The 22,689-nt window shown below is 43.2% G+C and overlaps 1 protein-coding gene across 13 annotated transcripts in view; it reads left to right on the forward strand.

Annotated features, from left to right (window-relative positions):
* Positions 1-22,689, forward strand: part of EXD3 (exonuclease 3'-5' domain containing 3) — a 300,789-nt gene that overhangs the window by 120,727 nt on the left and 157,373 nt on the right. For all 13 annotated transcript variants that reach the window (XM_084494495.1, XM_084494500.1, XM_084494498.1 and 10 more), the window contains 2 exons: positions 1,396-1,434; positions 19,223-19,389. In XM_084494495.1, coding sequence (XP_084350621.1) covers positions 1,396-1,434; positions 19,223-19,389 — 206 coding nt within the window. The remainder of the gene's footprint in view (positions 1-1,395; positions 1,435-19,222; positions 19,390-22,689) is intronic.

Genomic DNA, 22,689 nt, shown 5'->3' on the forward strand with positions numbered 1-22,689 from the left:
CCATTCTGGCACTGGCAGTTCTGCTTTCAGGACCTCCTGATCCACCAGTGAGGGCTCTGATCTGCCTTTCCTGCCTTCCAGATCCATTGACACAAGACCTGGGGAGGCTTGAGTGTTTCAGTGTCCTTCAGCTCAAGGCTTTAATGTTGGATGGCATCATTTTAGGGTGCTCTCACAGTGAGAGAGAAGAAAGCATTGCTCCAGGTGTATTTATTTAATGGATTGAAATGAATTCTTTATCTCATGTTCTGCTCTCCCTGGCCTTCCATTTCCTTTGTTTTGGAGTTTATGCATGGTTTAAAGTATCCAAGCTGGCCAGTTAATTCCATTAAGGTACATTTGGCAGCTGTTACTGGACACCATCCCTTCTTCTGAGAGCTCTTTGGTGTTCTGTGTTTACCATTCTCAGGTGTGTATGAGGCCTGGTCAAATGGCTACTTTATCTCAGTAGTATTTAGATTACATGCTTGTATATCTCTGAGATGTTTTCTCTGAGGCTCTTTTACTCCCTGTTTGCTTCTGTACCTTTCCATAAAAGTGGCACTGGTAGTCACTGTTACCTCTTCCAGAAGTGGGGGGTGAGACTCTGGCCTGGAAGGCTGATCGGTCTCTTGCAGCTTGCATTCTTGGCAGAATGGAGAGTAAGTCCCATCCCAAGTTTCTCCCAAGGTTGGCTCTGAAATGCATTTGAATCAGAATATTAACTTATCAGTTTCCTTTCCCAGGCCTCATGATTCCAGAGGATTTTTCATGACTTGGCTGTGGAGAAGAGTTTGTCTTTATATATTCTAGAGCCTTGCGGATAATCCCTGAGATCATTTCCTTACTGGAGTCTATGGGGATAGCTCTCTGTTGGGCTAGCTGCTGTGGTGAACAGTCTGCAGACACATTGCAAGTCTCCTGAGGTGGAGGCAACAGCAGCGATCCACATGTTCCACCAGAGCATGGCCTATTTCAGCTTTGCTTAGCAATGTCTCTTTCATTGCAAAAGCACTACTCAAGCTTTGAGGCCTTCAGAAATTCTGCTGCACATTGCAGAATCTTGTTAATGTGATTTTTTTTTTTTTTTTTTTTTGCGAATGAGTCCCAGCTCCAGGTAACAAGGAGTGTTTGGGGGATCTAGGTGAGGATCTGTGTTGCCTGTGTACTTTGATTACATATGAATTTTTGTCTTATGTGCTGTAGCCTAAACAGTTGTCCAAATTACTTGATCTAAGCTGTGTTTCTCTGCCATGCCCTCCCTGGTTGGTGACATAGGAGAATCACAGGTTTCCAGAGCATTCCAATATGCATTCCTCAATCACAGTTGATGCAAGTGTCTAAGAACTTTTTCAGCTTGTTATATGTAACATTCTTCCTTATCTAACGTGGCTGACAAGTAATTTGTCTTTTCAGAAAACCATGACTCAGGAGAATTGGACAGATCATGTTCAGGTGAGTATGGATTTTCTTCTCCCATTTTCTCAGGCTTTATTTGCTTTGGAAATTATTTTTAGAATGTTCAAAATATACAACTGGATATCGGAGTCCAACAATTACAATTTTGCACTTCCTCATAATTTTGTACTCATATAGCAAAATAGTCTGTACAGGGAAGAGCAAGAAAGAAAAAATGGTTTTGAATTCCTGTTATGTCTTTAAAAATGCTCTAGTTTAGCTCTAGCATTTAGATGAGGTTATCAAGTACATTCTTGTACTTCCATGCACTGATTTGTAAGTAAACACTACAAGTATTGAGATTGCTTAATTACAAGGAGGAAAAAAGGAAATTTTCTTCAGGCAGCTAACAAGTTGTATGAATAAAACTGGACAAATGTTAGATTTCCCCTACATGCTCCACTGATAATTTTCAACAGGTTTATTATGTGACTGTTAGATACCATGACTTCTACAACTTGTACTGTAGGACATGAATAGTTTTAATGACACAGGAAGAAAGGAGCAGTATTTTTTTTCTTGGTGTATAAACAGGAGAGTTCAGGCAACTGTGTTTCAGCCTGATACTACAATAAATACATATGTGACAGTGAATTGTTAAGAAATTCCATGGTGACGTGCCATTAGTGACAATTTATATGCCCATAACATCCCCGTGGAATTGCAACTTTATGGTGAGTGTTGGCTCCTTTTCTATAACTCCCTTAGTTTGAATTCTGCAGCCATTAAAGATTTCTGACTGTCAGCAAATTCTGCCCATGAAAACCCATTTGATCAGTGTGGGCCTCTGAGTGGTAACAATATAGTCCAATCACTAATGATGAGATCTTGAGATCTTATGCAGTATCCGTGCACACTAGATATGGCTGCATTTTAAGCATGATATGTTTCTTCTCTCTTCCATGAGGTGTAGAAGGAAAAAGGACAGTGCAAAAGCATGAAGACATTTTTTTAAGACAGAGGTGGTTGATAAGATGTCCACCATCCCTTCATGGTAACTGTTAAATCTACTGAGCATATTCAGTGTTGAATATGCAGCTTCTATGTGTAGTTTATTGTACCCATGCAGAAGGCCAGACTTTGTGAAAAAAGAAGGGGCCTTGCCTCTCGATCTCAGTGATCTTATTCACTGTAGGAACTTTCAAGCTTTTTTGTGGGTTCCCTTTGATTATCACAGGCTTCAAGGCCAGCACAAGTGCAGGTATCTTGCAGGATCAAGACCTGAGATGGAATTGGCCACAATGGTGTAACAGACATCTCTGTCACAAGTGGCTGTACTTTGGTGTATGCAGTGAAGGGGCTTCTGCCAGCGCTGGGGTAGACAGTGGGAAAAAAAACTCCTAATTAACACACACAATTGCAGATTGTCAGTCACTTGTGGAGACATGAGGCTTGGGAATAGATACTCTCAGAAAAGTTTGGTGCCTAGTAAGAAAGCTCCCTTGTGAACTACACAGAGCTCAACTGGATGATGGACTATGGCAGGAGTTTATCTTTGCTTTTTCAAACTATTGCAAACTTCATATTTCCCTGATTGCTTCCAGCTTATTCAGTTTTGATAGCTATGTAATTATCACACAGGTAGTGCTTAAACTTGCCTGTTATCAACCCTGACTCTTATTGCTATCAGAGATTACTGTCTTTGGCACCACATTAAAGCAATCAGAATCTGTACCCATGCATCTGGAGGAAAACAAACTAATCATATGTTCAGATAGGCTTCTGCTTCACACTGCTAGCAGCATGGCTGCACTGAACAAAAGAAAAGTTACAAAGGAGGAATCTCTGGGCATGTGTTGCTTTTCAGTGCAAAAAACAAAGCTGACTTTATCTTTTTTTGGTAAAAAGATAAAGGCTGGGCTTTACATGAGGGAAAGATTCGGCTTCTCATTCCAATTTTCACCTATGACCTGTCACGTTTGACCAAAAAAAAATATGTATCTATTAGGTGGCACCTTGCAGAACTGGAGAGAGTGTTTGTGTTGTATGTCCCATTCATATTCTGGTTCAGCCTCACAGAGAGTTTCTATCTCCTGAACTCTGCCTGGCGACACAGCATTAAAGATGCATTGCACTGAGTAGGAAGCAAAGGGTGGGATGCAGTGTGACCTGGGGGAATGGGAACCAAAACTCCTGAAAGACTGAACAAGCTCTCAATCAGTACTTTTCAATAAATATTTCAATTTTAAGTCAAAAGAAGGTGAAAGCTTACATGGGTTTAAAACTCATTTTTGTTTAATTCTGTGCTGCATCCATAACAAACAAACAAACAAACAATCAAAACCTTAAATTATGTAGATATTAAGAGCCTGGTCAAAGTCCAGTCCATCCTTGTTCAATGGTTCTGGTCACATCACATTCAGTGTAGTGGACGATAGATATTTCTGGGTTAGTATTTCTTTTTGGTTTCCCAGAGGAGCACAAGTACAGAAATTTCCTGTTCCTGCCCAGTAGGACAAGCGAAACTGTGATTCTGATTGCTACAAAAGGCAGAAGCTCTGTAGTTAATTGTGGGGCCAACAGAATCTGTTTTCAGCCCTGTAGCAAACTGTTTTTGCCCCCTCCTTCTTGCCAGCTCCCGTGCTGCAGATCTGCTGGCCAGGCTGTGGCTGAGCAGGCAGCGATGGCAGCTGCGGGCAGGCAGAGGAGGCTGGAGGGAAAGCAAAGGGATCAAAACGTCCTCATACCCTAGGGAAAGTGCCCTCATCAACTGCCTGTTGGCAAGCCTGTCTAGCCCAGAAGGAGAGCTACATTTGTGCCTCTCCTCCAAGCATAGGTGCCTCGGGGGCAGGAGGGGAAGAGCACTCTTCCTGCACAGTGCCAGCTGTGTTGCTATTCATTAGCTTGCCTAACTGATTCTGTGAGCTGCATGGAAACACGCAGGGGAGAGAGTGCCTGTCTTCACAAGCAGAGGAGAAGGTGTGTAGGATATTGATGGTAGATATGCAGGGGAAAAACAGGCAGGGCATGAGCCAGCTGTCTGCTTTGCTATGTACTCACTGCTTCCATTTTTGCATACTTAATGTTTTTCATAGTCTTAATTAGCATAAAGATAGTAGAATTGGGTACAGCAACCACAGAACAGTCAATATGATGCTGATCACACACATACAGGAAACATCTTCCTGCCAGTGGCTGCAGAGAGCACTTGGCCAGCAGCACAAGGGGCTTTTTGAATGTTGATGCTTACCTGGAAATTCTGCAGGAAATTATCATTTTGAGACTAAAAAGCATGGAAGGCATTTTTCAATCATCTGCCAAGCTTTTAAAAAGCAAGCACACACAGATCAGTAACATGTATAGGAAGCATAGTAGAGAAGCAATCCTGATAGCAAATGTCGCATCTGACTGCTTTAGATGTCAGACAGCACCTGAGATACTCACGTGAGGTTGGCAGTACAACATGGGACCTGCTGGGGAGCACTCCCTTCTGAGTTGCGCCAGCCACCTATGTTCTGGTTACCTGAAGTTTCCTGATTTAAAAAGGAAAGGGAGGGTCAGGTGCTTTGCTGCACCTCTTTTAGCACGCTGTGTTCTCATGGCTGTTTCTGGAGTGATCTTGCAATTGTGCCCTTCCAGTCTCAGCTTGGCTGATTAGTGCAAAAGTGCCCATGTGGAGTCACCCACACCCCTTCAGATCTGGTCTGTTCCACATTGCAGCTGTGCCTGTCTACGTGAGCAGCAGGCTGCTTGGGAAGCTCTGAGGCCCTGATGCCACCCACAGGTGACAGTCATATCTTGGCAAAGAAAGGCTGGGATAGCTGAGGTGTGTACGGAGGAATGATGGAATATTATGGGTGTTTTCTGAACAGTTAGAGCTCAGAAAGCACATGCATGCTTGGTGATTCTAACATCTGGAGTATTTTTGCAAGAAATATTTCAACTGCAACAGAGCTAACCCTGTTGGTACATTGTTTAAAAAGTTATTTCAAGGTATTTTGAACCAGGAACTATACTTGTGTTTGCGTGGACTTTGATATGAAATTCCTTCTCCCATGGAGCAGAGCAGGGCGATGTAGAACAGCAAAATGACTCTTCTTCTTGGGGCAATAACCGGAATACAGTGTTGAGTAAGGTTAAAGTCAATTAGTATTTTTAGGACTGTCAGCAGATAATTCCCTATTTTGCAAGATGTCTGGAACAGTGAAGTGGTGATACAGTGCTGCCACTTTACTGACCTTGAGCCAAATGGCCTTTTGTTGCTAGATCTGAAAGCTTCCTGTGCTAGTTTCTGTGCTTGTGTTTGCACAGGGTGAACTATCCCTGAGTTCCTCAGATGTTAAATCCTAAACCATTCCAAAATTAATGCTCAGAAAAAGCGCTGGAGTTTGAAACAACATTACTTGTTTTTTGGGCATTCATTGTGAGTGGTGGCTCTCCATCCATCCATCCCTTTTGCCAGCTAATGGTTGGCAGCAATCTGCCCTTCACTTGGCATGTGTGACTTGAGAGAAGGGCAGGGGGATACAGCACCTAGAAAAGTGGCTCCTGTTTTGAAGCTATCCTGCCTACTCTGGTCTTGCATGAGAATGAAGCAGATGAGCTTTGCAGCCAGCTCTTTCCCATGTTCAGCACTGGGAGAGGCTATAGCTAATCTCCTCTCCTTCACCAGCTGTGAAAATGAGATTACTTATTTATTTTAAAATTTCTTACCATGAAAATCAAACACTGTGAGCTCATAAGTCTCATTCTCTCGGTGACCAGGGGTGAGATGCTTGCTCATAATTCATAGCAAATATATAACCCAAGTTACACTAAAATTCTAGGGATGTTGTGCTACTTCAGAGAATATTCAGAGATCTACCAAACAGTAGACATAAAAGTGAGCTGCCCTCCCTTACATATAGTACATTTGAAAATGTTGGCAATTTGTCATCCATAGGTGTAAATTATCTTACACTACAGCAAGGAGTTGATGGAATCTTATTTATGTAACCAGTTAAATAAATGGCAAACATCTAAATGGCAAACATCCTCAATGACTGACGCCAGGATTCTAATGCATTGTGTCTGTATGGGACCATTTTGACCCCAATTAAAATGTAACTACCTCTGGGATAAAATATAATAGCTGTTGCGCTCAAGGAAGTGATTTTGAGTGGTATTTAAAGGGCAGAATTCAATTTTATTTTATTTTATTTTATTGAAGCTTTTGTGGACAGAACACCTGGCCAATAATCCTGCTCTGGGGTACCTTTAATAAGAACAACAGGTCAAAAAGGTCATTGTGCAAATATCACTATCTAGTGTCCTTCCCTAGAAGTCCTGTGTTGAGGCAAACTTTTAAATTGGCTCAAGATTGTTTTGAGTACGGCAATGTCCCTACAGTGTAAGTAACTTAATATGTATAGGGAATTAGGCAATCTGTGCAATGCAAATGGGAATGATATTCAGGAGGTGATTAATAAACGACATGTCTTTCAGTGTAAGTCTGCCTGTCAAATTATCTTTCATTCTGAGTGGACTGTTTATTCAAAGATATAATGGATTTCATCACTCAAACATTAAATCTAGACCGGCTGTTTTCCTGGAAGGTAGAAACCAAAACTAGTTTAACCAGCCATTGTGTGGTGTCCCTTGTTAGTATTTATGGCCTCTTTTTTTAGCAGGAAGTTAAAGCCAGTGGTGATTGGTTTTGTACCTTCTGGTCTCAGGAGTTGCAGGGAGGCATCATCAGCTGGAACAAATGTTCATGGCTCTGCCAGCGCTGCTGCACAGCGTGCCTGAGCTGAGGAGCTGTCCCACAAGGGCTGGGCAGCGCTGCTGTGCGGGTGTCTGTAATATGCTGGAGCTGCTGCTCACCTCTGATTATTTGGCCTGCAGTTAGTCTATTAAGCTAACTGCGGAAGAATTGTATTTATCTTTTCCACAGCTTTAAGCAGCTTCCCAACAGATGCCACTTAAAACAGAGATTTTTTTTTTCCTTTCTCTTTCCCTTTTGCAAAATGGATGGCATTTAGATCTGGACAAATGACAGATTTAGGATCTGGTATCTCTCTTGTGAAGGCAGAGTTAGGGAATTACTTTATATCAGTTGCAATTTGGCAGTGTCTCTTCCCCCATGCTGCTCCAATTTCTCTTTTCATTCCTCTTCCTGCGTTTTGTTTCCTGGAAAGGGACTGACCAGAAACTCAGTGGTGGTGGGAGTGTTTCCAGTCTCAGTCACGGCAACCTCTCTGCTTTTGCCCCATGCCTTTTTGTTTAGATTTACTATTATTGTCAGAGGTCTTTGGAGAGAACATACAGCCACAATGTGATGTAAAAGTATATTGCACCTAAGGGTATATTAAAGCATGAAGAAACTGGAAAATGAAAGTAGCAGGCAAAGTATAGATTTCCTTCTATTTTTCAGTTCAGTTTGTAAGTGGTGTCATATACTTAGATAGCTGAAACGACCTCAGAGTTGCAGAGCACCTAAGTTGCACGGTTACTGATAGGGTTGATGCAGAAAACAGGCACATCTGTGAATGTCTCCAGAAAAGCATAATGTAATTCTTCAGTCACATTCTGCTTTCTGGATAGAGAGCAGTAAAGTATGCATCTGTACTAAAGAAGTTAGCACCATTATTCTAAAAGAAATGGGAACTTCTCATTTAACAAACACAGCTGCCATGGGAGAAATACATGGGAAAAGCCAAACATGCTGTGTGTTCCATACCTTCCTATCTAAAGAAAAGTCTAGCAAAGGATAATATATACACTTAAATGTAAATACCTCAATGTACCTCCTGCACGGCTTAGATAGGATTGTTTTCTGTGAGAGTTGGTGTGCCTAATAATAATTATGGTAGCTTTATTTATAATCCAGCCATTTCTGAATAAATAAATAGTAGTGAAGCACAAACATACTAATGAATTCTGGTGGAATTTGATGTTATGTACAAATAAGCTAAGAAGAACTGCCACTTTTTCCATACCATCTATCAAAATGTCAAAACCTAGAAAAAATCAGTCACAAATTTCTCAATGGAAAATGTGTTTGCTCAATAACATGGGAAGATTAACTCACATTTACTTAAGTAAGGATCTATAGGGCAAAGCTCTGGGAACTCAGCAGAAGCTTATGGGAGCTGGTTGTCCATCTTCTGCTTCACTGAGGTGCTAGAAAGTAATTCTTCTGAAAGCTCAGGACCTCAGTCTTTAAAAGTTATGTCCAAATAGCTTTTATCTGCACACATATTAAGTACTAAAGATTGAAAAAAGGAAATAGAACAGACTGGGGGGGAGAAAAATCCTTAAAATGTTTCAGTGTGTCAGAGATGCTTTCTGACCTCAAAACCCCTGCAACCAGACATGGCTAGCTTGATTCTAAGCAGTATAATAACATTTCTGTCACTAGCATGCTTTCATTCAAAAGCACAGCTTCATCAGAAAGAGATATGGTATGCTATAAAAAAGAGGGTAATTGGCTTATGGCTGTGGGTTGGAAGGTCACTATTAGATTAAAGAGTAAGACCACCAGCAAGCTGTTAGACTTAACTGATGTACCCTGTTGGTATGTTTAATTCAAACAAATGGGAGAAGTATTGCTTTTATGAATAATATAGGAAGTAGTGTCATTCAAAAATTTATGGGAACATGTGAGGCAACCAGGATCCTTAAAAAGCTACATCAGGAGTCTTATATAGTAGTTTCCAGGATACCTATTCCTGACTCCAAACTGCATCAACTTAGTATGCTACAACAAAAAATGAGACCAGTCTTACTCTTCTAGAACTTAAACAAATCCTCTTGTTCTTTTTGGTCTAAGACAAAGGAATGATATCGAGTGTGCTAACATTGGCCTCTCCAGCAGAAATAGGCAAAGAAGAGGATGGGGGCATTGAGCTTTCTGCTTCCTGTGTTAGCACAGGAAGAGAGGATGTATTCAGTGCCTTTTTGAAAGTGGGAGGCAAGTATGTCATCACCAAGGCTCTGCACATATTTTATTTGCGAGTGGGACATGACTCTTACTTGCAGTTCTTTGGCAGGGGACCTAGAAGTCTTGTCCTGTGGTAGTTTCTGCATGACTGGGGATGTGCAGATGAAAGGGGCTACATTTGCCCAGTTTTACTGAAGTTTTATACGTTGTACATTTTCACACGCATGCACAGATCCACTCTTATATTCTTATCCAGCCAAGCAGTATAACTATCCAGTCATGCAATAATCATCCCAGATTATTTTAAAAACCCTGTAATCGATCAGTACCTGTCTGAGTGCTTCCATGGATAGATACTGCATTCTAAAGGCCTGTGCAAATCAGCTGTCTCTCACAAAGATGCTTGGGCTATTTGCAATTGATAGTTTGGCTGTATTATACTTCTAGGTGAGATTAGTTCACCAGCTCCCTGCCAAGAAGGGAACCACATAAACAGAGGATTGTTTAAAAAGAAAAAAAGTTCCTCTCAACAGAGAAGTCATGTAAATGGGAAGAAACAGGAAACTAATCTTCTCTTGTTCGCTTTGAAAGAATGCATATCTCTGAGGAATGTTGTAATTATGGATTTAGGAAATCAGTCCAATTTGCCAGGGTGTGAATTTCAGAGTTCATTCAGGCAACCCTCTCAAGCATTTCTCTTTCAGAACAAAAAACACCAGGAGTTTAAATGTACCAAAAGAGATTAAAGGAGAGAAAAATCTACTGCTAAGCTTTTATTTTGGTAAAGATCCTGCAAAGGTACTTACTATTGCTTTGGCTGTGAGCCAGTTGAGGTTCGTGAATGGTAAAATAGAAATAAGTAGTAACCCATGTTTTTCCTGTGGGCATCTATTTTTCATAGACTAATGATGGGAAGAGTGAGTGCTCCTGAGCAAGTATTTCCATCATCAAGATTTTTGCTTGTTCACTTTGAAGACTTTCCTAAATAGAAACTGTCCCCTGCTGGGAATGTTGCATTAGCATGTTCTTAGAGAGAAAAGATTCAAAAACCAAGTTCCTAACTATTCTAAAGCAAGCCTGGGCTGGACCAGATTAGCTGAGCGAAATGAGGAAGAGGGCTAGGTGTGAATACAAGGCACAGTGAGGCTCAGGAGAATTAATGAAATAACCTACAGTGTGCATCATTGAGGTTTACAGCATGACCTGGAGAAAGGCTCTCTAAGGCTGGTCATAAGCCCTGATAAACCTGCTTAGAAACAGCAGAGCAGAGACTAAGAAATTTGATGTGAGGGAAGCTCAGGGCTGGGTTAAAAAAAAGCAAAGAAATTAGCTTCTTTCTTCTGTTCTTTGGCAACAAACCCTGGAGATTTTAAGTTAATTCCACTTCAGAGCTTACAGGCCTTTTAATTAAGGTAGTGATGGAGCCGACAACCTGGAGCTCTTTGATGACCAGTGTCTCATGTAGCTGTTTCCACAAGAAAAGTTGAGATCTGAGGGGAATTGCCAGGCATTAGCACCGTGTCCAGGCAGCATAACGATGCATCCTGGTATGGAAGGACCTCTACGGAAAGCTGTTAAAAAACATCCTGAGAGCCAGGACAAAATAATGGGAGATTCCAGCTTTGTTGTTTGGTTTCATGTCTTGGAATTTGACCCAAGCAGGGAGATTGGAGTAGGAAGAGAAGGAGAAAAGTTTCCGAGGCTCTTTCCCCACCTGCAAATCCTTCCTTCTGATAAGTCTGCATCGACCATATGGAGCTGACACAGGCTGGCCCCAAGCAGTAAATCTTCCTGCCCCACTGGGGACCAAAAGTACTGGAATTCCAAATTGTTTAGGAAGGAAGATGGAGTTTATGAATAGTCATTATGTATTGTGACTGGGTATGGGAACATATAATTGAGTGATCGGTTAGGTTAATTGGTATACTGGTTTAGCTTGTTAGGGTTAATATTAGGGCTTTTGAAAACAAATGGGAAGGCGTCATGGTGATTTCAGTTCCTGTGCATCCTGACAGACTGATTAAGTGTAATACTTAATCAGTTCGTGTAACAGCAGCGGAGGAGACACAGCGACAGTGGTTTTGTTCCTGCAGGCTCTTCCTCTTTACACATCTGCAGCTCTTGCAGTCCTGTAGTGAAGCAGTGCTTTAGTTCTCTGTTCTTGTCCCCACAACACTGTAGTTCCCTGGCAGCATTCAGCTGTCACTGAAGACCCTTGCTGTGCTTTTCTAGCTGGAGTGACGGATCTTGTAGTGCACGTGGATGTCATACACTGCTGCTAAGTTGGATTTTGGAATAGTTACATTTTGATAGTAATCCTTCAGGCAATCTCAGACTTCTGCTAAGTCGAAGTTTAACAGAGTGTTTTATTTTCCTAATGCAGGATTTCAAGCTTCAAGACACAAAATGAAGTAAAGTTGTGTTATGGTGACATTAGTAGAAAGTTTATGAAAGTGCTTGGCAAGTGTATATAAATCTTCTTAGGCTTGAGGGAGCAGAGAAATTTTGGGTCCTAAGATCAGGCTCAGTGAACTTAGTAGCAGTGTAGGTCACCTGATGTGCAGTATGTGGTGGCAGCCCTCGCTTTCTTTAACTGGAGAGCACAATTGGCCATTTGCCACAGTGACACCTTGTTTGTGTATGTGTGACAAAATGACAAAAGGCAGATAGATAAATGCTACTTCAAAATACACCGGGAAGATAAGGGTTGCCAGTTTGTCTTCAGTGCACTGTTATTAGTCTTAGACAAAGCATCTACTATGATAAGTAACATATTACTTTGTGCTCTGAAAGAGTTTGGCCAATTTCCCCATACTCATTCATTTTCAGTCTTGCCAAGTGCTGGAATCTTCCCAGAAAATATCTGCCATAATGGGATCTAGAGGTGTGAGAAAACTGGAAGCATATCAAAACTGTGTGGCTTATTTATTCAGAGCAAGTTCTTGGTCCTTTGCTAATCCTTGTGATGAATAATATTCAGCAGTTCTCGGGCCAGAGTTAGGTTAGAATTCAGAAGATGCCTCTGCAACAATAATGAAAATGGTTTTCTGGGAGAAGCACAGACCCTCAGGACAGCCTTCACGTTGAAGTAGATCACCAAGCTGAAGACAGAAGAAATTATATTTTTAAAAGCAAGTAAAATTACCTTAGTCTATTTGTTAAGGATTTATATTCATTTTGTTTTTTATGGATGCCTTGCAATTATTTTTCCCTCCAAATAAAGCTGACTTGAATAGGGTTAATTTGGCTCTATAGCTCATTAAAGGCATACATCTATGACATTCCCTGTACAAGTGGAAGGGAGAAAAAGTACTGCAGGAGAATGCACCTTAATTTGTGTATCCACATACCTGGATCTGTTGTGGGATGTGGTTGAGGAAAATGAGTTAATTTAAGCTAAAAAAAGATAAAAGTTCTGCTGTTCCCACAGTGAAAGTGACTAAAAGTGTCAGGCTACACCTACACTGCTAAACAAAAGAGGACCATGAACTGATCCTGGCCCCAAGACAAGTGTCACTGGTTGACTCATACCCACACAGCCTCCGGCTGCCTTCCCTTCTGGGAGATTTGTCTGAAATAGATGGTGACATGCATGGAAGGATGGATTCCTTTGCTAATGTCACTCTGCAAGCACAGCAGTAGTAGCTAATCAGACAGTAAAAGCAGATTTTTCAGGACAGCTTGTAAGAGGCTGCATTGATAAGCTGGTGTGGTTCACCAGCCTCACCGAGGATTCAGCCTCAGTGACACTCTTAAACATGTGTCATGTTGCTCTATCCTAAATCTCCCAGCATCCCAAAGCAGCTGGGGGATTGTGTGGCAGACCATTCACTTGGGCATGATGGGAGCACTGTTGTCCTAGAGTATTACCGCTTCAACATTAAACCTGGATTTCTGTCTGAGCTTAGGCTTTCTGTAGCCAAGAGTGATACCTGTGTTCTGGTTTGCTGCTGAAGCTAAAGCTGACAACATCTGTGTAATATTCAGAGCAATAAACTGTTGTATGGAGTGTTTTTTCATCTCTGAAGTAGACAGAATCGTGTGCCCTGTGAAATGGAGCTTATGCCAGCAGACTGTTATGCAGTTCTGAGTTGAGTGAAGTTTGCTGTGAAGTAGTGTTCAGTTGTCCAATGTTGCAGGGGGGTTTTGTTGTTGTTTTTGTTTTTTAAAGTCTAAACTTCGTGCTTAATATTTGTTGAAAATACTCTCTCTTCATCTCTGATTTTGAAAGCAGAGTCTGTTCTTCTGCTTCTGTAATATACCTTGTCTCATCTGTGGCAGCATGAGCAGTTTTTGGAGACATGATGATTTCATCTGGCGAAGATGAATGACTTCCCCCAGGGGCTGCCTGACAGAGGTTTGGAAAGAATCCCAATGCTGGATATGTATTTTGGATCTCTCTATAATACTGTTGAGCATGATCAGGACCATCCTGTATTCCGGGTAGACGAGATCTTGGGTGTTCTTAGCCCGGGAGGTGCTTGGAACTTGAAAGCAGCAGTTGCTGCAAGAAGCCACCTGTCTGTGTGAAGAGAAGCCTTGGTGCTTTGGAAGGCCCAGCAACACTAATCACAGAATCAGAGGCTAGGTAGAGTTTGAAGGAGCCTGTTGAGGTCTCTTGTCTGTCCTCCTGCTCAAAGCAGGGCAAACTTCAACGTTGGACAAGGTCTTGCAGGGCCCTGGTCCCACAGCCCCTCTAGACCCATTTCAGTGCCTTGGCACCCTCACTGTCACCTTTTTTTCCTTTATACATAGTTGCACTTTCTAAAAGGATTTGACTCTGCACTGGTGCGGCCTCACCTCGAGTACTGTGTGCAGTTCTGGGCACCACAGTATAAAAAGGACATGAAACTGTTGGAAAGTGTCCAGAGGAGGGCTACGAAGATGGTGAAAGGCCTGGAGGGGAAGACGTACGAAGAACGGCTGAGGTCACTGGGCCTGTTCAGCCTGGAGAAGAGGAGGCTGAGGGGAGACCTCATCACAGTCTACAACTTCCTCGTAAGGGGGTGTCGAGAGGCAGGAGACCTTTTCTCCATTAACACCAGTGACAGGACCCACAGGAACGGGGTTAAGCTGAGGCAGGGGAAATTTAGGCTTGACGTCAGGAGGGGGTTCTTCACAGAGAGGGTGGTTGCACACTGGAACAGGCTCCCCAGGGAAGTGGTCACTGCACCGAGCCTGTCTGAATTTAAGAAGAGACTGGACTGTGCGCTTAGTCACATGGTCTGAACTTTTGGGTAGACCTGTGCGGTGTCAAGAGTTGGACTTGATGATCCTTAAGGGTCCCTTCCAACTCAGGATATTCTATGATTCTATGATTCTATGATTCTATGACTCTGTCTTCTCTATGATGGCCCATGATACGAGAGAAAGGAATTTCCCCATACAGTCCATACACCCCAGCTTAGCCTTCCCTAGGCTGAACAAGCCGTGATCCCCCAATTCCTTCTTACACATCCCATGCTTCAGCCCACCAGCCATCTTACCAGCTCTTTGCTGAAGTCTCTCCTTTTTGTCCACACCTTGCTTACAATGGGGTGCCAAAACCAGGCCCCATGTCCAGAAGTGGTCTCCCAGGTGCTGGGCAGGGAATGATCGCTTTCCTCAGCCTGCAGCTGGGCATGCAGTTAGCCCAGGGAATTTGAGCAGACAAGCTGGACATGTGATATTGGCACCTGGACTTCTGAACAAGAAATTGTTTTGGTGAGGTTGTGAGAGCTGCAAAAAGAAGAACAGAGGTGGACACATCTCCTCGCATGGTGTTGTCCTAGCTGGCTGTCACAAGCTAACAGCTCTGTTTGGATGTCCCAGGAGCAATAAGCTCCTTGTGAGGAGCCCTGGTGCAGCCACAAGTTGGCTTTAAAGGTTGCTTTTGCCTTGATCCCTTCAAGTGATATCATAAGTTAGGCTCCTCTGCGTTGCCTTTCAGAAGAGCCAAGCTGTCTCTCCCAGTTGATTGCATGGGGAGACTGGGAAGTGGAGTCTCCTGATTCACAAAGCTGAAGTTAGGTAGTGTGAACATGCCCCAGGGAGCCACATTGCCAGAGCTTTGTTGAAAGAGAGAAGAAAGACCACTTCCCCGCCATTGATGTGGTAATGGCCTCCAGAACACTGAAGTGTGGCTCTGTCAATGACGCACTGATTGCTATCTGAAAGTCAGTCTTCTGGGATATGAATGGAGGCTATTTAGTTCATCTTCAGTTCATAAATTAGTGCATCTGAGTAGCCTGCACTGTGAGAGAGAGAACAGCTCAAGTGGTGAGAAAATCTGTCTTTCTCATGCTTCTGTCTTTTGTGCATTGGCCATGGGTGAGTGGCCTGCTGCTTTTACAAGAAACCCTGTTCAGAAGTGAGTGTGAGTAAAGCTGGCATCTTTTATCCGAGTGCCATCTATTTCAGATATCTGGAGGTCAGGATCCCCCTTCTCTTGTGGAACGGGCTGTGACCCAGCTCTGAGCTTGTGCTCCGGGTCCCTGCTCCGCGCCAACATGTAAATCCTTTCCTTTAATGAGCTACTGATGTGGCATCTCTCCGTGTAGTAGAAACGATGCTAACTTCAAACTGGAAATCTCAATCACAAATAAAGTAACAATGAAAAAAACACAGTAGGATGTTCCAGGGTATCTTTAAAACAAAGGTGTCTGCACAGTACCTGCAACAATGCATGATTTTAGAAATGCTGGTGGTGTCCTCCATGGCTTACAGTGGTCTTGACCTCTTTATTTTTTTGCTGCTTTTAAAGTTGCTGGATCTAAAATATTCTACTTGACATTTTCTCTGCACTAACAGGACTTTTTTTGTTATTTCTGGAAGCACTTGAGAACAGGGGAAATTAGCCAAGACATTCAAATAGTCAGTGTTACTTGTGTGAATAGCTTCACTGCTCAGTAAAAGGTATTGGGAGAAAGTAGAGAATTATATCAGACAGATATGCAGCTTAACTCACACAGATAAAACTAATCTAGGGCTGGTAAGTGTGACTTCCAGAAAAGATGTTGGATATTTGAATCCAAAATTATTGATAACAATGGAAGAATTGCTGATGCTACATGTTAAAATCAGGACATTGCCAAGTTTACTCTGTACTGACTGTTATGATCTCTGTAAAGCATTCAGCTGGGTAAGAACAGGATTTACGGGTAGGTAATCTGCAGGAGTCATTTTGGAAAGCTTTAATCATGGGTTATTGTTGGTGTCAGGAATTTTTGTGTGTGCCTATGGATTAAAGAACGTATGATATGTCTAGAATTCAGAGAAGGATGTAAACAAGACTCATGGTATAATCTTTTCTTGCTTGGAGGTGTCACTGATGTTGATCAGAACAACCATGCCAGTTTCCTCTTCCAAGTGTCCATATACAAAAAACAAAAGGCATGAAATGTCACCCCTAGTGAAACATTAGTCTCTGAATCTGTATCCACATCTTCTGGGGCCAAAGTTTCCACATTCTTGCAGAACTGTTGTGGTGGAAGCCTTTCCCCTTTACAACAATGTTATTTTTTCAGAAAAAAAAATAAAAATAAAAAATAAACACAGTCATTTTACATTTCAAAATGCAAGATGTAATATCTCTGGAGAGATTAACCCTCTTTACAGAGTTGTTTTTGTGGTTGAAAGAATAAATCTGTTACAATAAAAAAAAAATGAAGAAAGAAAAAAAAATCTGTACCTCATTATTTCCAGAAATAAAGCTGACATAATGAGATTTATTAAGAATTGACTCTGGGTGAACTGAAGAGAGATCCAAACCCAAAGACTTTGTGTTGTAGAAAAAAAGGCAGAAAGACAATAGGATGGACACAGGGCAACCTAGAAGAGGGAATTGCTCTGTGATGTTAATAAGAAAATATGTTCTTTTAGGGAAGGACTCTGAGAAGTGGCTTGGCAAACTAGGCAGGAGGAGTTATTCAAACCCCTTTATGTCCTAGGTACTTGGCTGAGCTCAGTTGCATAAACAGAGATGTGAGAGATGCACAAAGTAGCTGGACTGGCATGGCCAGGAGAGGAGATGTGGGGGGAGGAAATGTAGAGGGCAAGAAGCTGCAGTGTGATAGCTGATCCTTTCCTTCTCTGCACTGTCCCTGCGTTCCCTCTCCTGCTTCTCTTCTGTAGCTGAGCCCCTGGGTAGCTCCCACCCAGCCCCTGGGTCCCCATCCTGCTGACAGTGGCTCCTGGATGCATCACTAACCCCTTGGGAACAGCAGTGAAAATATCCCTCCACATATCCGTGAGAAGAAATGTGTTTTGGCAGTTGGCGAAGTCACAGGGGTGCAGACTTAGTGCTGAGGCAGCAGTTTTTATGGGCAGGCTGGCTTCTTGTGTGCACTACCTGGGATGCCAAATTTCTCTGTGGTTTTTCTTCCAAGTCTGTATTCCCTCCTGCACCTCTGTGGGTTTTTTGTTTGTTTGCTTTTATTTGTTTGTTTGTTTTGTTTTGTTTCCTTTTTACCTCCAGGCCATCAACAGGTTTGTTTCCTGATTTCTGTGAAGGGTGTCTGCTTTGAAGAAAACTTCTCACCTTTTAGTTACTGAAAGAATGTGAGGAATGAGGCCCAGTGGCCCCAGCATACCACCCAGCCTGCCAGCATTTGCACATGCGGTGGAGGAAGAGCAAGGTGCCTGCAGGCCCTGGGAACAGACTCTGACCCTGCAAGTGCTGCTTGGTGGGGCAGCAAAGGAAGGATGGCAGTGGCGTGTGCACCTGAGAATTTAATTCCTGTGGCTTTTCACTATGCTAAAAAATACTTGTTGGTAGTGCTAGGAGCAATAGAGCCATATATCTACAGATCCAGATCTACCATGCAGAGTTTCAACTTGTTTTAGCAATTAAGTTTTCTTGACAGTAATAACTTCTAAGGCAGATCCACGAGTAAATCAGTCAACAGGACTGGCTAGAGAAATAAACTGCTGATCTGACTGCAATGGCTCTGGGACATTTGCAAGCACAGCTGGGTTGGCTGGGCAGGAGTGGGTTATTGCCACCTTTCTGTAGCTGACTGTTGGTGTCACTGTATTCATATTTCCTCTTAGAGCTGCTGTGCCACAGCACCCTAGAGAGTAAGAGGGTGAACAAGAAAAAAGCTTAGGTGGTTCTGACTGTTGCAGTGGAGAATATTATGGGCCTATTTGCCTGCCTATGCACGTAGTTGCTCCCTGGTGCCAGTGTGGGCAACATGCTTGATTCCACACTGGTTTAAACCACAGCCAGCAGTGAGTTCGTGCTTGTGCCCCCAGGCTCTGAAATGTGCTGAGGCACATGCACACCATTCACTCCCACCAGACAGTATTTGGGAACAGGGAACATCTCCAACTGTCTTCCCGTTTTGCAGGTGCATGTAACTCAAGCTCCTGCACTGACACAAGATCATGTATATCTTTATTGCAGAAGCATGAACATCAAGTTACAGCATCACTTCAGAGTCATGTGTGGGCACAGAAAGGGACTAAAACAGTACAAACCCTAGCCCCTTCCATAATTACCTGCCTAATCAGCTCAAAGACCTATACTCTGGTCAGTCACTAGTTCTGATTTTTCTTAATATAATCAATATCTCAGACCAACCAAATAACACGCTAGTCATCAGTCTGGCTAAATGACATTGTTTTACTCTTGTTTATCTATGCTGCACCTGTGGCCTTCAGTCTCATTCCCTGAACAAATGCAGTTTGGAGCAGCCTTGCTGCCAAGAAATCCAAAGACATCAGTGAGATCTCAGGGGTCAGATGTTCTTTTCATATCAGAAGGCAGAAGGAAGTGCAGCGCTTGCAGGGCTTGAGCAATGTCACTCCTATAGTGTAGGAATTCCTGCTCCTTTCTGCCCTGGTCCAGGACCACAGGGAGGATGCTGTATCTTTAAAGTGGGTGAGATATACCTGTGATGGAAATTGCACTGACGGTCTTCCTTCACCCCTAATTCCTTGCAGAGCACAGTTGGAGAGAATCAATGGCTTCAAGGGCACCTGATACAGTTGCTAATCAGTTACTGTGATTTGAACACAGCAGCAAGATGGGCACAACGCTGCAATATGCCCAAGGAGATACTACCTAATGGAGTGGCTGATGAGCTTCAAAAGCTTAAGATCCAAGAGAGGTAAATACTGTTTCATTCCCGTTCATCGTAGACTACTTATCATACAAAGACTGTGTATTTGCTTAAAATAATCTACCATAATTCTTCCTTCTGTGGTGGTTTTACTCAGGTGAGCGGCCAAGCTCCACCATAACCACTTTCACTCCCCCTCCTCAAAGGGAAAGGGGGAGAAAAATACAATGCAAAGGGTTCAAGGGTTGAGATAAGGATGGGGAGATCACTCAACAAGTATCGTGATGGGCAAAACAGACTCAGAGTAGGGGGATAGTAAGATTTATTGCCTATTACTAACAAGCTAGAGAAGTGAGAAAGAAAGGAAAGACACTAAAAATGTGTTCCCCCCATCCACCCTCTTTCACCTCCTCCTGAGCAGCTCAGGGGAATGGGGGAATGGGGGTTGTGGTCAGTCTATGGATCTTCGTCTCCGCCACTCATTTTCAGTCACTCTTGCCCCTCTTCTGTGAGGTCCCTCCCATGGGATGCAGTCCTTGCTGAACTGATCTGGTGTGGGCTTCCCACGGGTAGCAGCTCCTCAAGAACAGGTTTGTACCGCGGGGTCCATCCCTCAGGAGCAAACTGGTCCAATCTGGGTCCCCTACAGGCAGCAGCTCCTGCCAGGTCACCTGCTCCTGTGTGGGCTCCTCTCCACGGGCTACAGGTCCGGCCCGGAATCTGCTCCTTCAGGGGTCCTCCACAGCCCACAGCCTCCATCAGTGCAGGTCCACCTGCTCCACCGTGGTCTTCTCCACGGGCTGCAGCGTGGAACCCTGCTCCACCGTGGTACTCCATGGGCTACAGGGGGACATCCTGCTTCACCATGGGCCTCACCACAGGCCGCAGGGGACTTCTGCTCCGGCGCCTGGAGCACCTCTCCCCCTCCATCTTCACTGACCTTGGTGCCTGTAAGGCTGTTTCTCACTCCTCTCACTCTCCCAGCTGCTGTGTGGCAGCATTGTTTTGTTTTGTTTTGTTTTGTTTACTTTCTTATATACATGTATGCTCTCACAGAGGTGCAAACAACATCGGTTACTGGCTTGGCTCTGGTCAGCAGTGGGGCCCTTCCCTAACATGGGGCAGCTTCTAGATTCTTCTCACAGAAGCTACCCTATGGCCCCCCGCTACCAAAACCTTGCCACATAAACCCATTATACCTTCGTGAGATAATTTTGCAAAAACTTTCTCCATTTACTGAGATCACGTCTTGGTGATGAAAATGCCGCATTTGCTTTTCATAAGCCTGGAAATGTCTGGAAAGATGCATTTTAAACTCACTCATGAGTATTTAAAAGCTGAGATGCTGTGGACAGGTCTTCAGACTCCCTCTGCCAGATCACTAGTGAAAATGAAGTGATGCAGGTAGGATCTGAACATGCATTTATTTTATTGAGTTCATTACATGTCTGTGTAAGTTGTCCATATACTCTACATCCCCCATGTACTTTAATGTGGTTTAATGCCTTTTGGGATACTTGTGGGCAACAAAATAAAGTTCCTCAAAAATTCTTAATCATGTCTGTTTTCTTCCTCCTTTGACAGCTCTTAAGGCAGTCTGTATTTTTTGCTTCATCCAAAGCTCTCAGAAGTAATGGGGATTTTTGACACTTGGGATCAGATCCTATAAGAGTTGTGTTAACTGAATTTGGGATAAAACTAGACTCCCAGGCACAAATTTACCAAGTGAGGTTATAAGCCTTTAGCCCCCTAATTATTTGCCATCCCTTTTCCTTCCTCTAGTGCAATCCCAGTAATGCAGTACCATGTTTCCTCTTCTGCTTTGGGACCCCTGTGTTGTATGCATCACATTAGCCTGCAGCAGCCGCATTTCCTCTCCTAACTTCACTCCGTTGCATGACCTGATAGGGGAGTGCAAAGGCAGAGCTACAAAAAAGAACCCTTATATTAAGATGGGTTCTTACAACTCCTTGATTTCAAGTGCAGAGAACTGGGCAAACAGCCCCAGCCAAGGCTCTCTGTGAACCTGCTGGTGCAGGAGGAGCAAAGGGGTAGGATGAAGGGTCTGCAGAGGGAAAAGGTCAGCCAGGTTCAACGCTGAGTGCAGCCAAAGCTGTAGGAAGTTGAGAAGAGGCTCAAAATTTAAGAAGGCCAAATATAGCCAATTTAAGGATTAGAAACTGTCTGATCCCTACAGTGCGCTAAAAGTGGAGGAGTACCAGAGCTTTGTAGTTCTGATTCTGGGTATTCTGTGCTGTGTCTGGGAGATAGCAACCCCAAATCATCCTCTTCGTGCAGCAGTGTCCCAGACAGTTGCTTAGCTATACTGTGTAGAGGAAGAATGGCTGCATTTGGATAAATGATGCATTACAAATAATTTGCTGAGTCCTCAGTTGCTCACCTTTTGTTCACAAGTGACGGTGTTTCTGCCATGCTTTAGTGAGTCTGTCCACAAGCTTTTGTTAAAGCAACTTATTAAGAGATTGCCTTATTTGGGACCCTTTTTAGAACTTTTTTTTTTTTTTTTTTTTTTTTTTCCCTGCAAAAAGTCCTGCACATGTGCAGGCTACTGCCAAGTCTTGAGGAACTGCAGAGATTGCAGGTGATGCTGCATTATGGTCCTCTCAGGGTCTCACCCAGGACTGCACAGGATATCTGGAACCTCAGTCTGGTCCCATAAAAACAGAGTCTGGTAGCCTCTGTGCCCATGTGTTTTCATGAACCGAACTCCTGCAAAACTGCAGGCTACCACAGTCCTTGGGTTCACAGGCATTTTGGAGACCTGTTGCAAACAAGCAGCATTTTCTCCACTCATTTAAGAACAGGAATTCATCTAATTGCAGAAAATTCATCTGCAGGATTCTCTGCATAGAAGAGGACCAATCCCTGAATACTTGATGCAAATACAAGAGATCTGTGGGCTGTCTGGTTTCAGTGCAGCATAGCTCAAAGCTTTGCTGACATTTGAAATGACATGAAAAGTTTGGAACCAGTAATGCAAAGCAATAAGTTCATATATGGGTCTGAACTTTTCGGTGCGTATAATGGGAATCTGAATCTGACTTGATACGAATTGTGGTCCAGTTGTTGGTGATATCACTCATTGCCTGTTTGGGGAGGATTAAAGCCAGCAGAAAGCTGACGACCCCTGCTCCTCTGGTAGCAAGTTGGAAGCTTGCAACTTGCAAAAAGCAACTCTGCAAAAAGCAGAGGCAGAGTCTGCATGCCCTTGCTCTTTTACTACCCCACATAGTCTGGGGCTTTCAGATGTTTCTGCAGAACATGCAGCTGCATTCTGATGACATGAGTGCTTCCTTTTACTGTGTGTTCTTAGTGGAAAACTTTCCT

This window comes from Aythya ferina (assembly GCF_964211825.1).
Source record: "Aythya ferina genome assembly, chromosome: 20".
In the NCBI taxonomy this organism is placed as follows: Eukaryota; Metazoa; Chordata; class Aves; order Anseriformes; family Anatidae; genus Aythya; species Aythya ferina.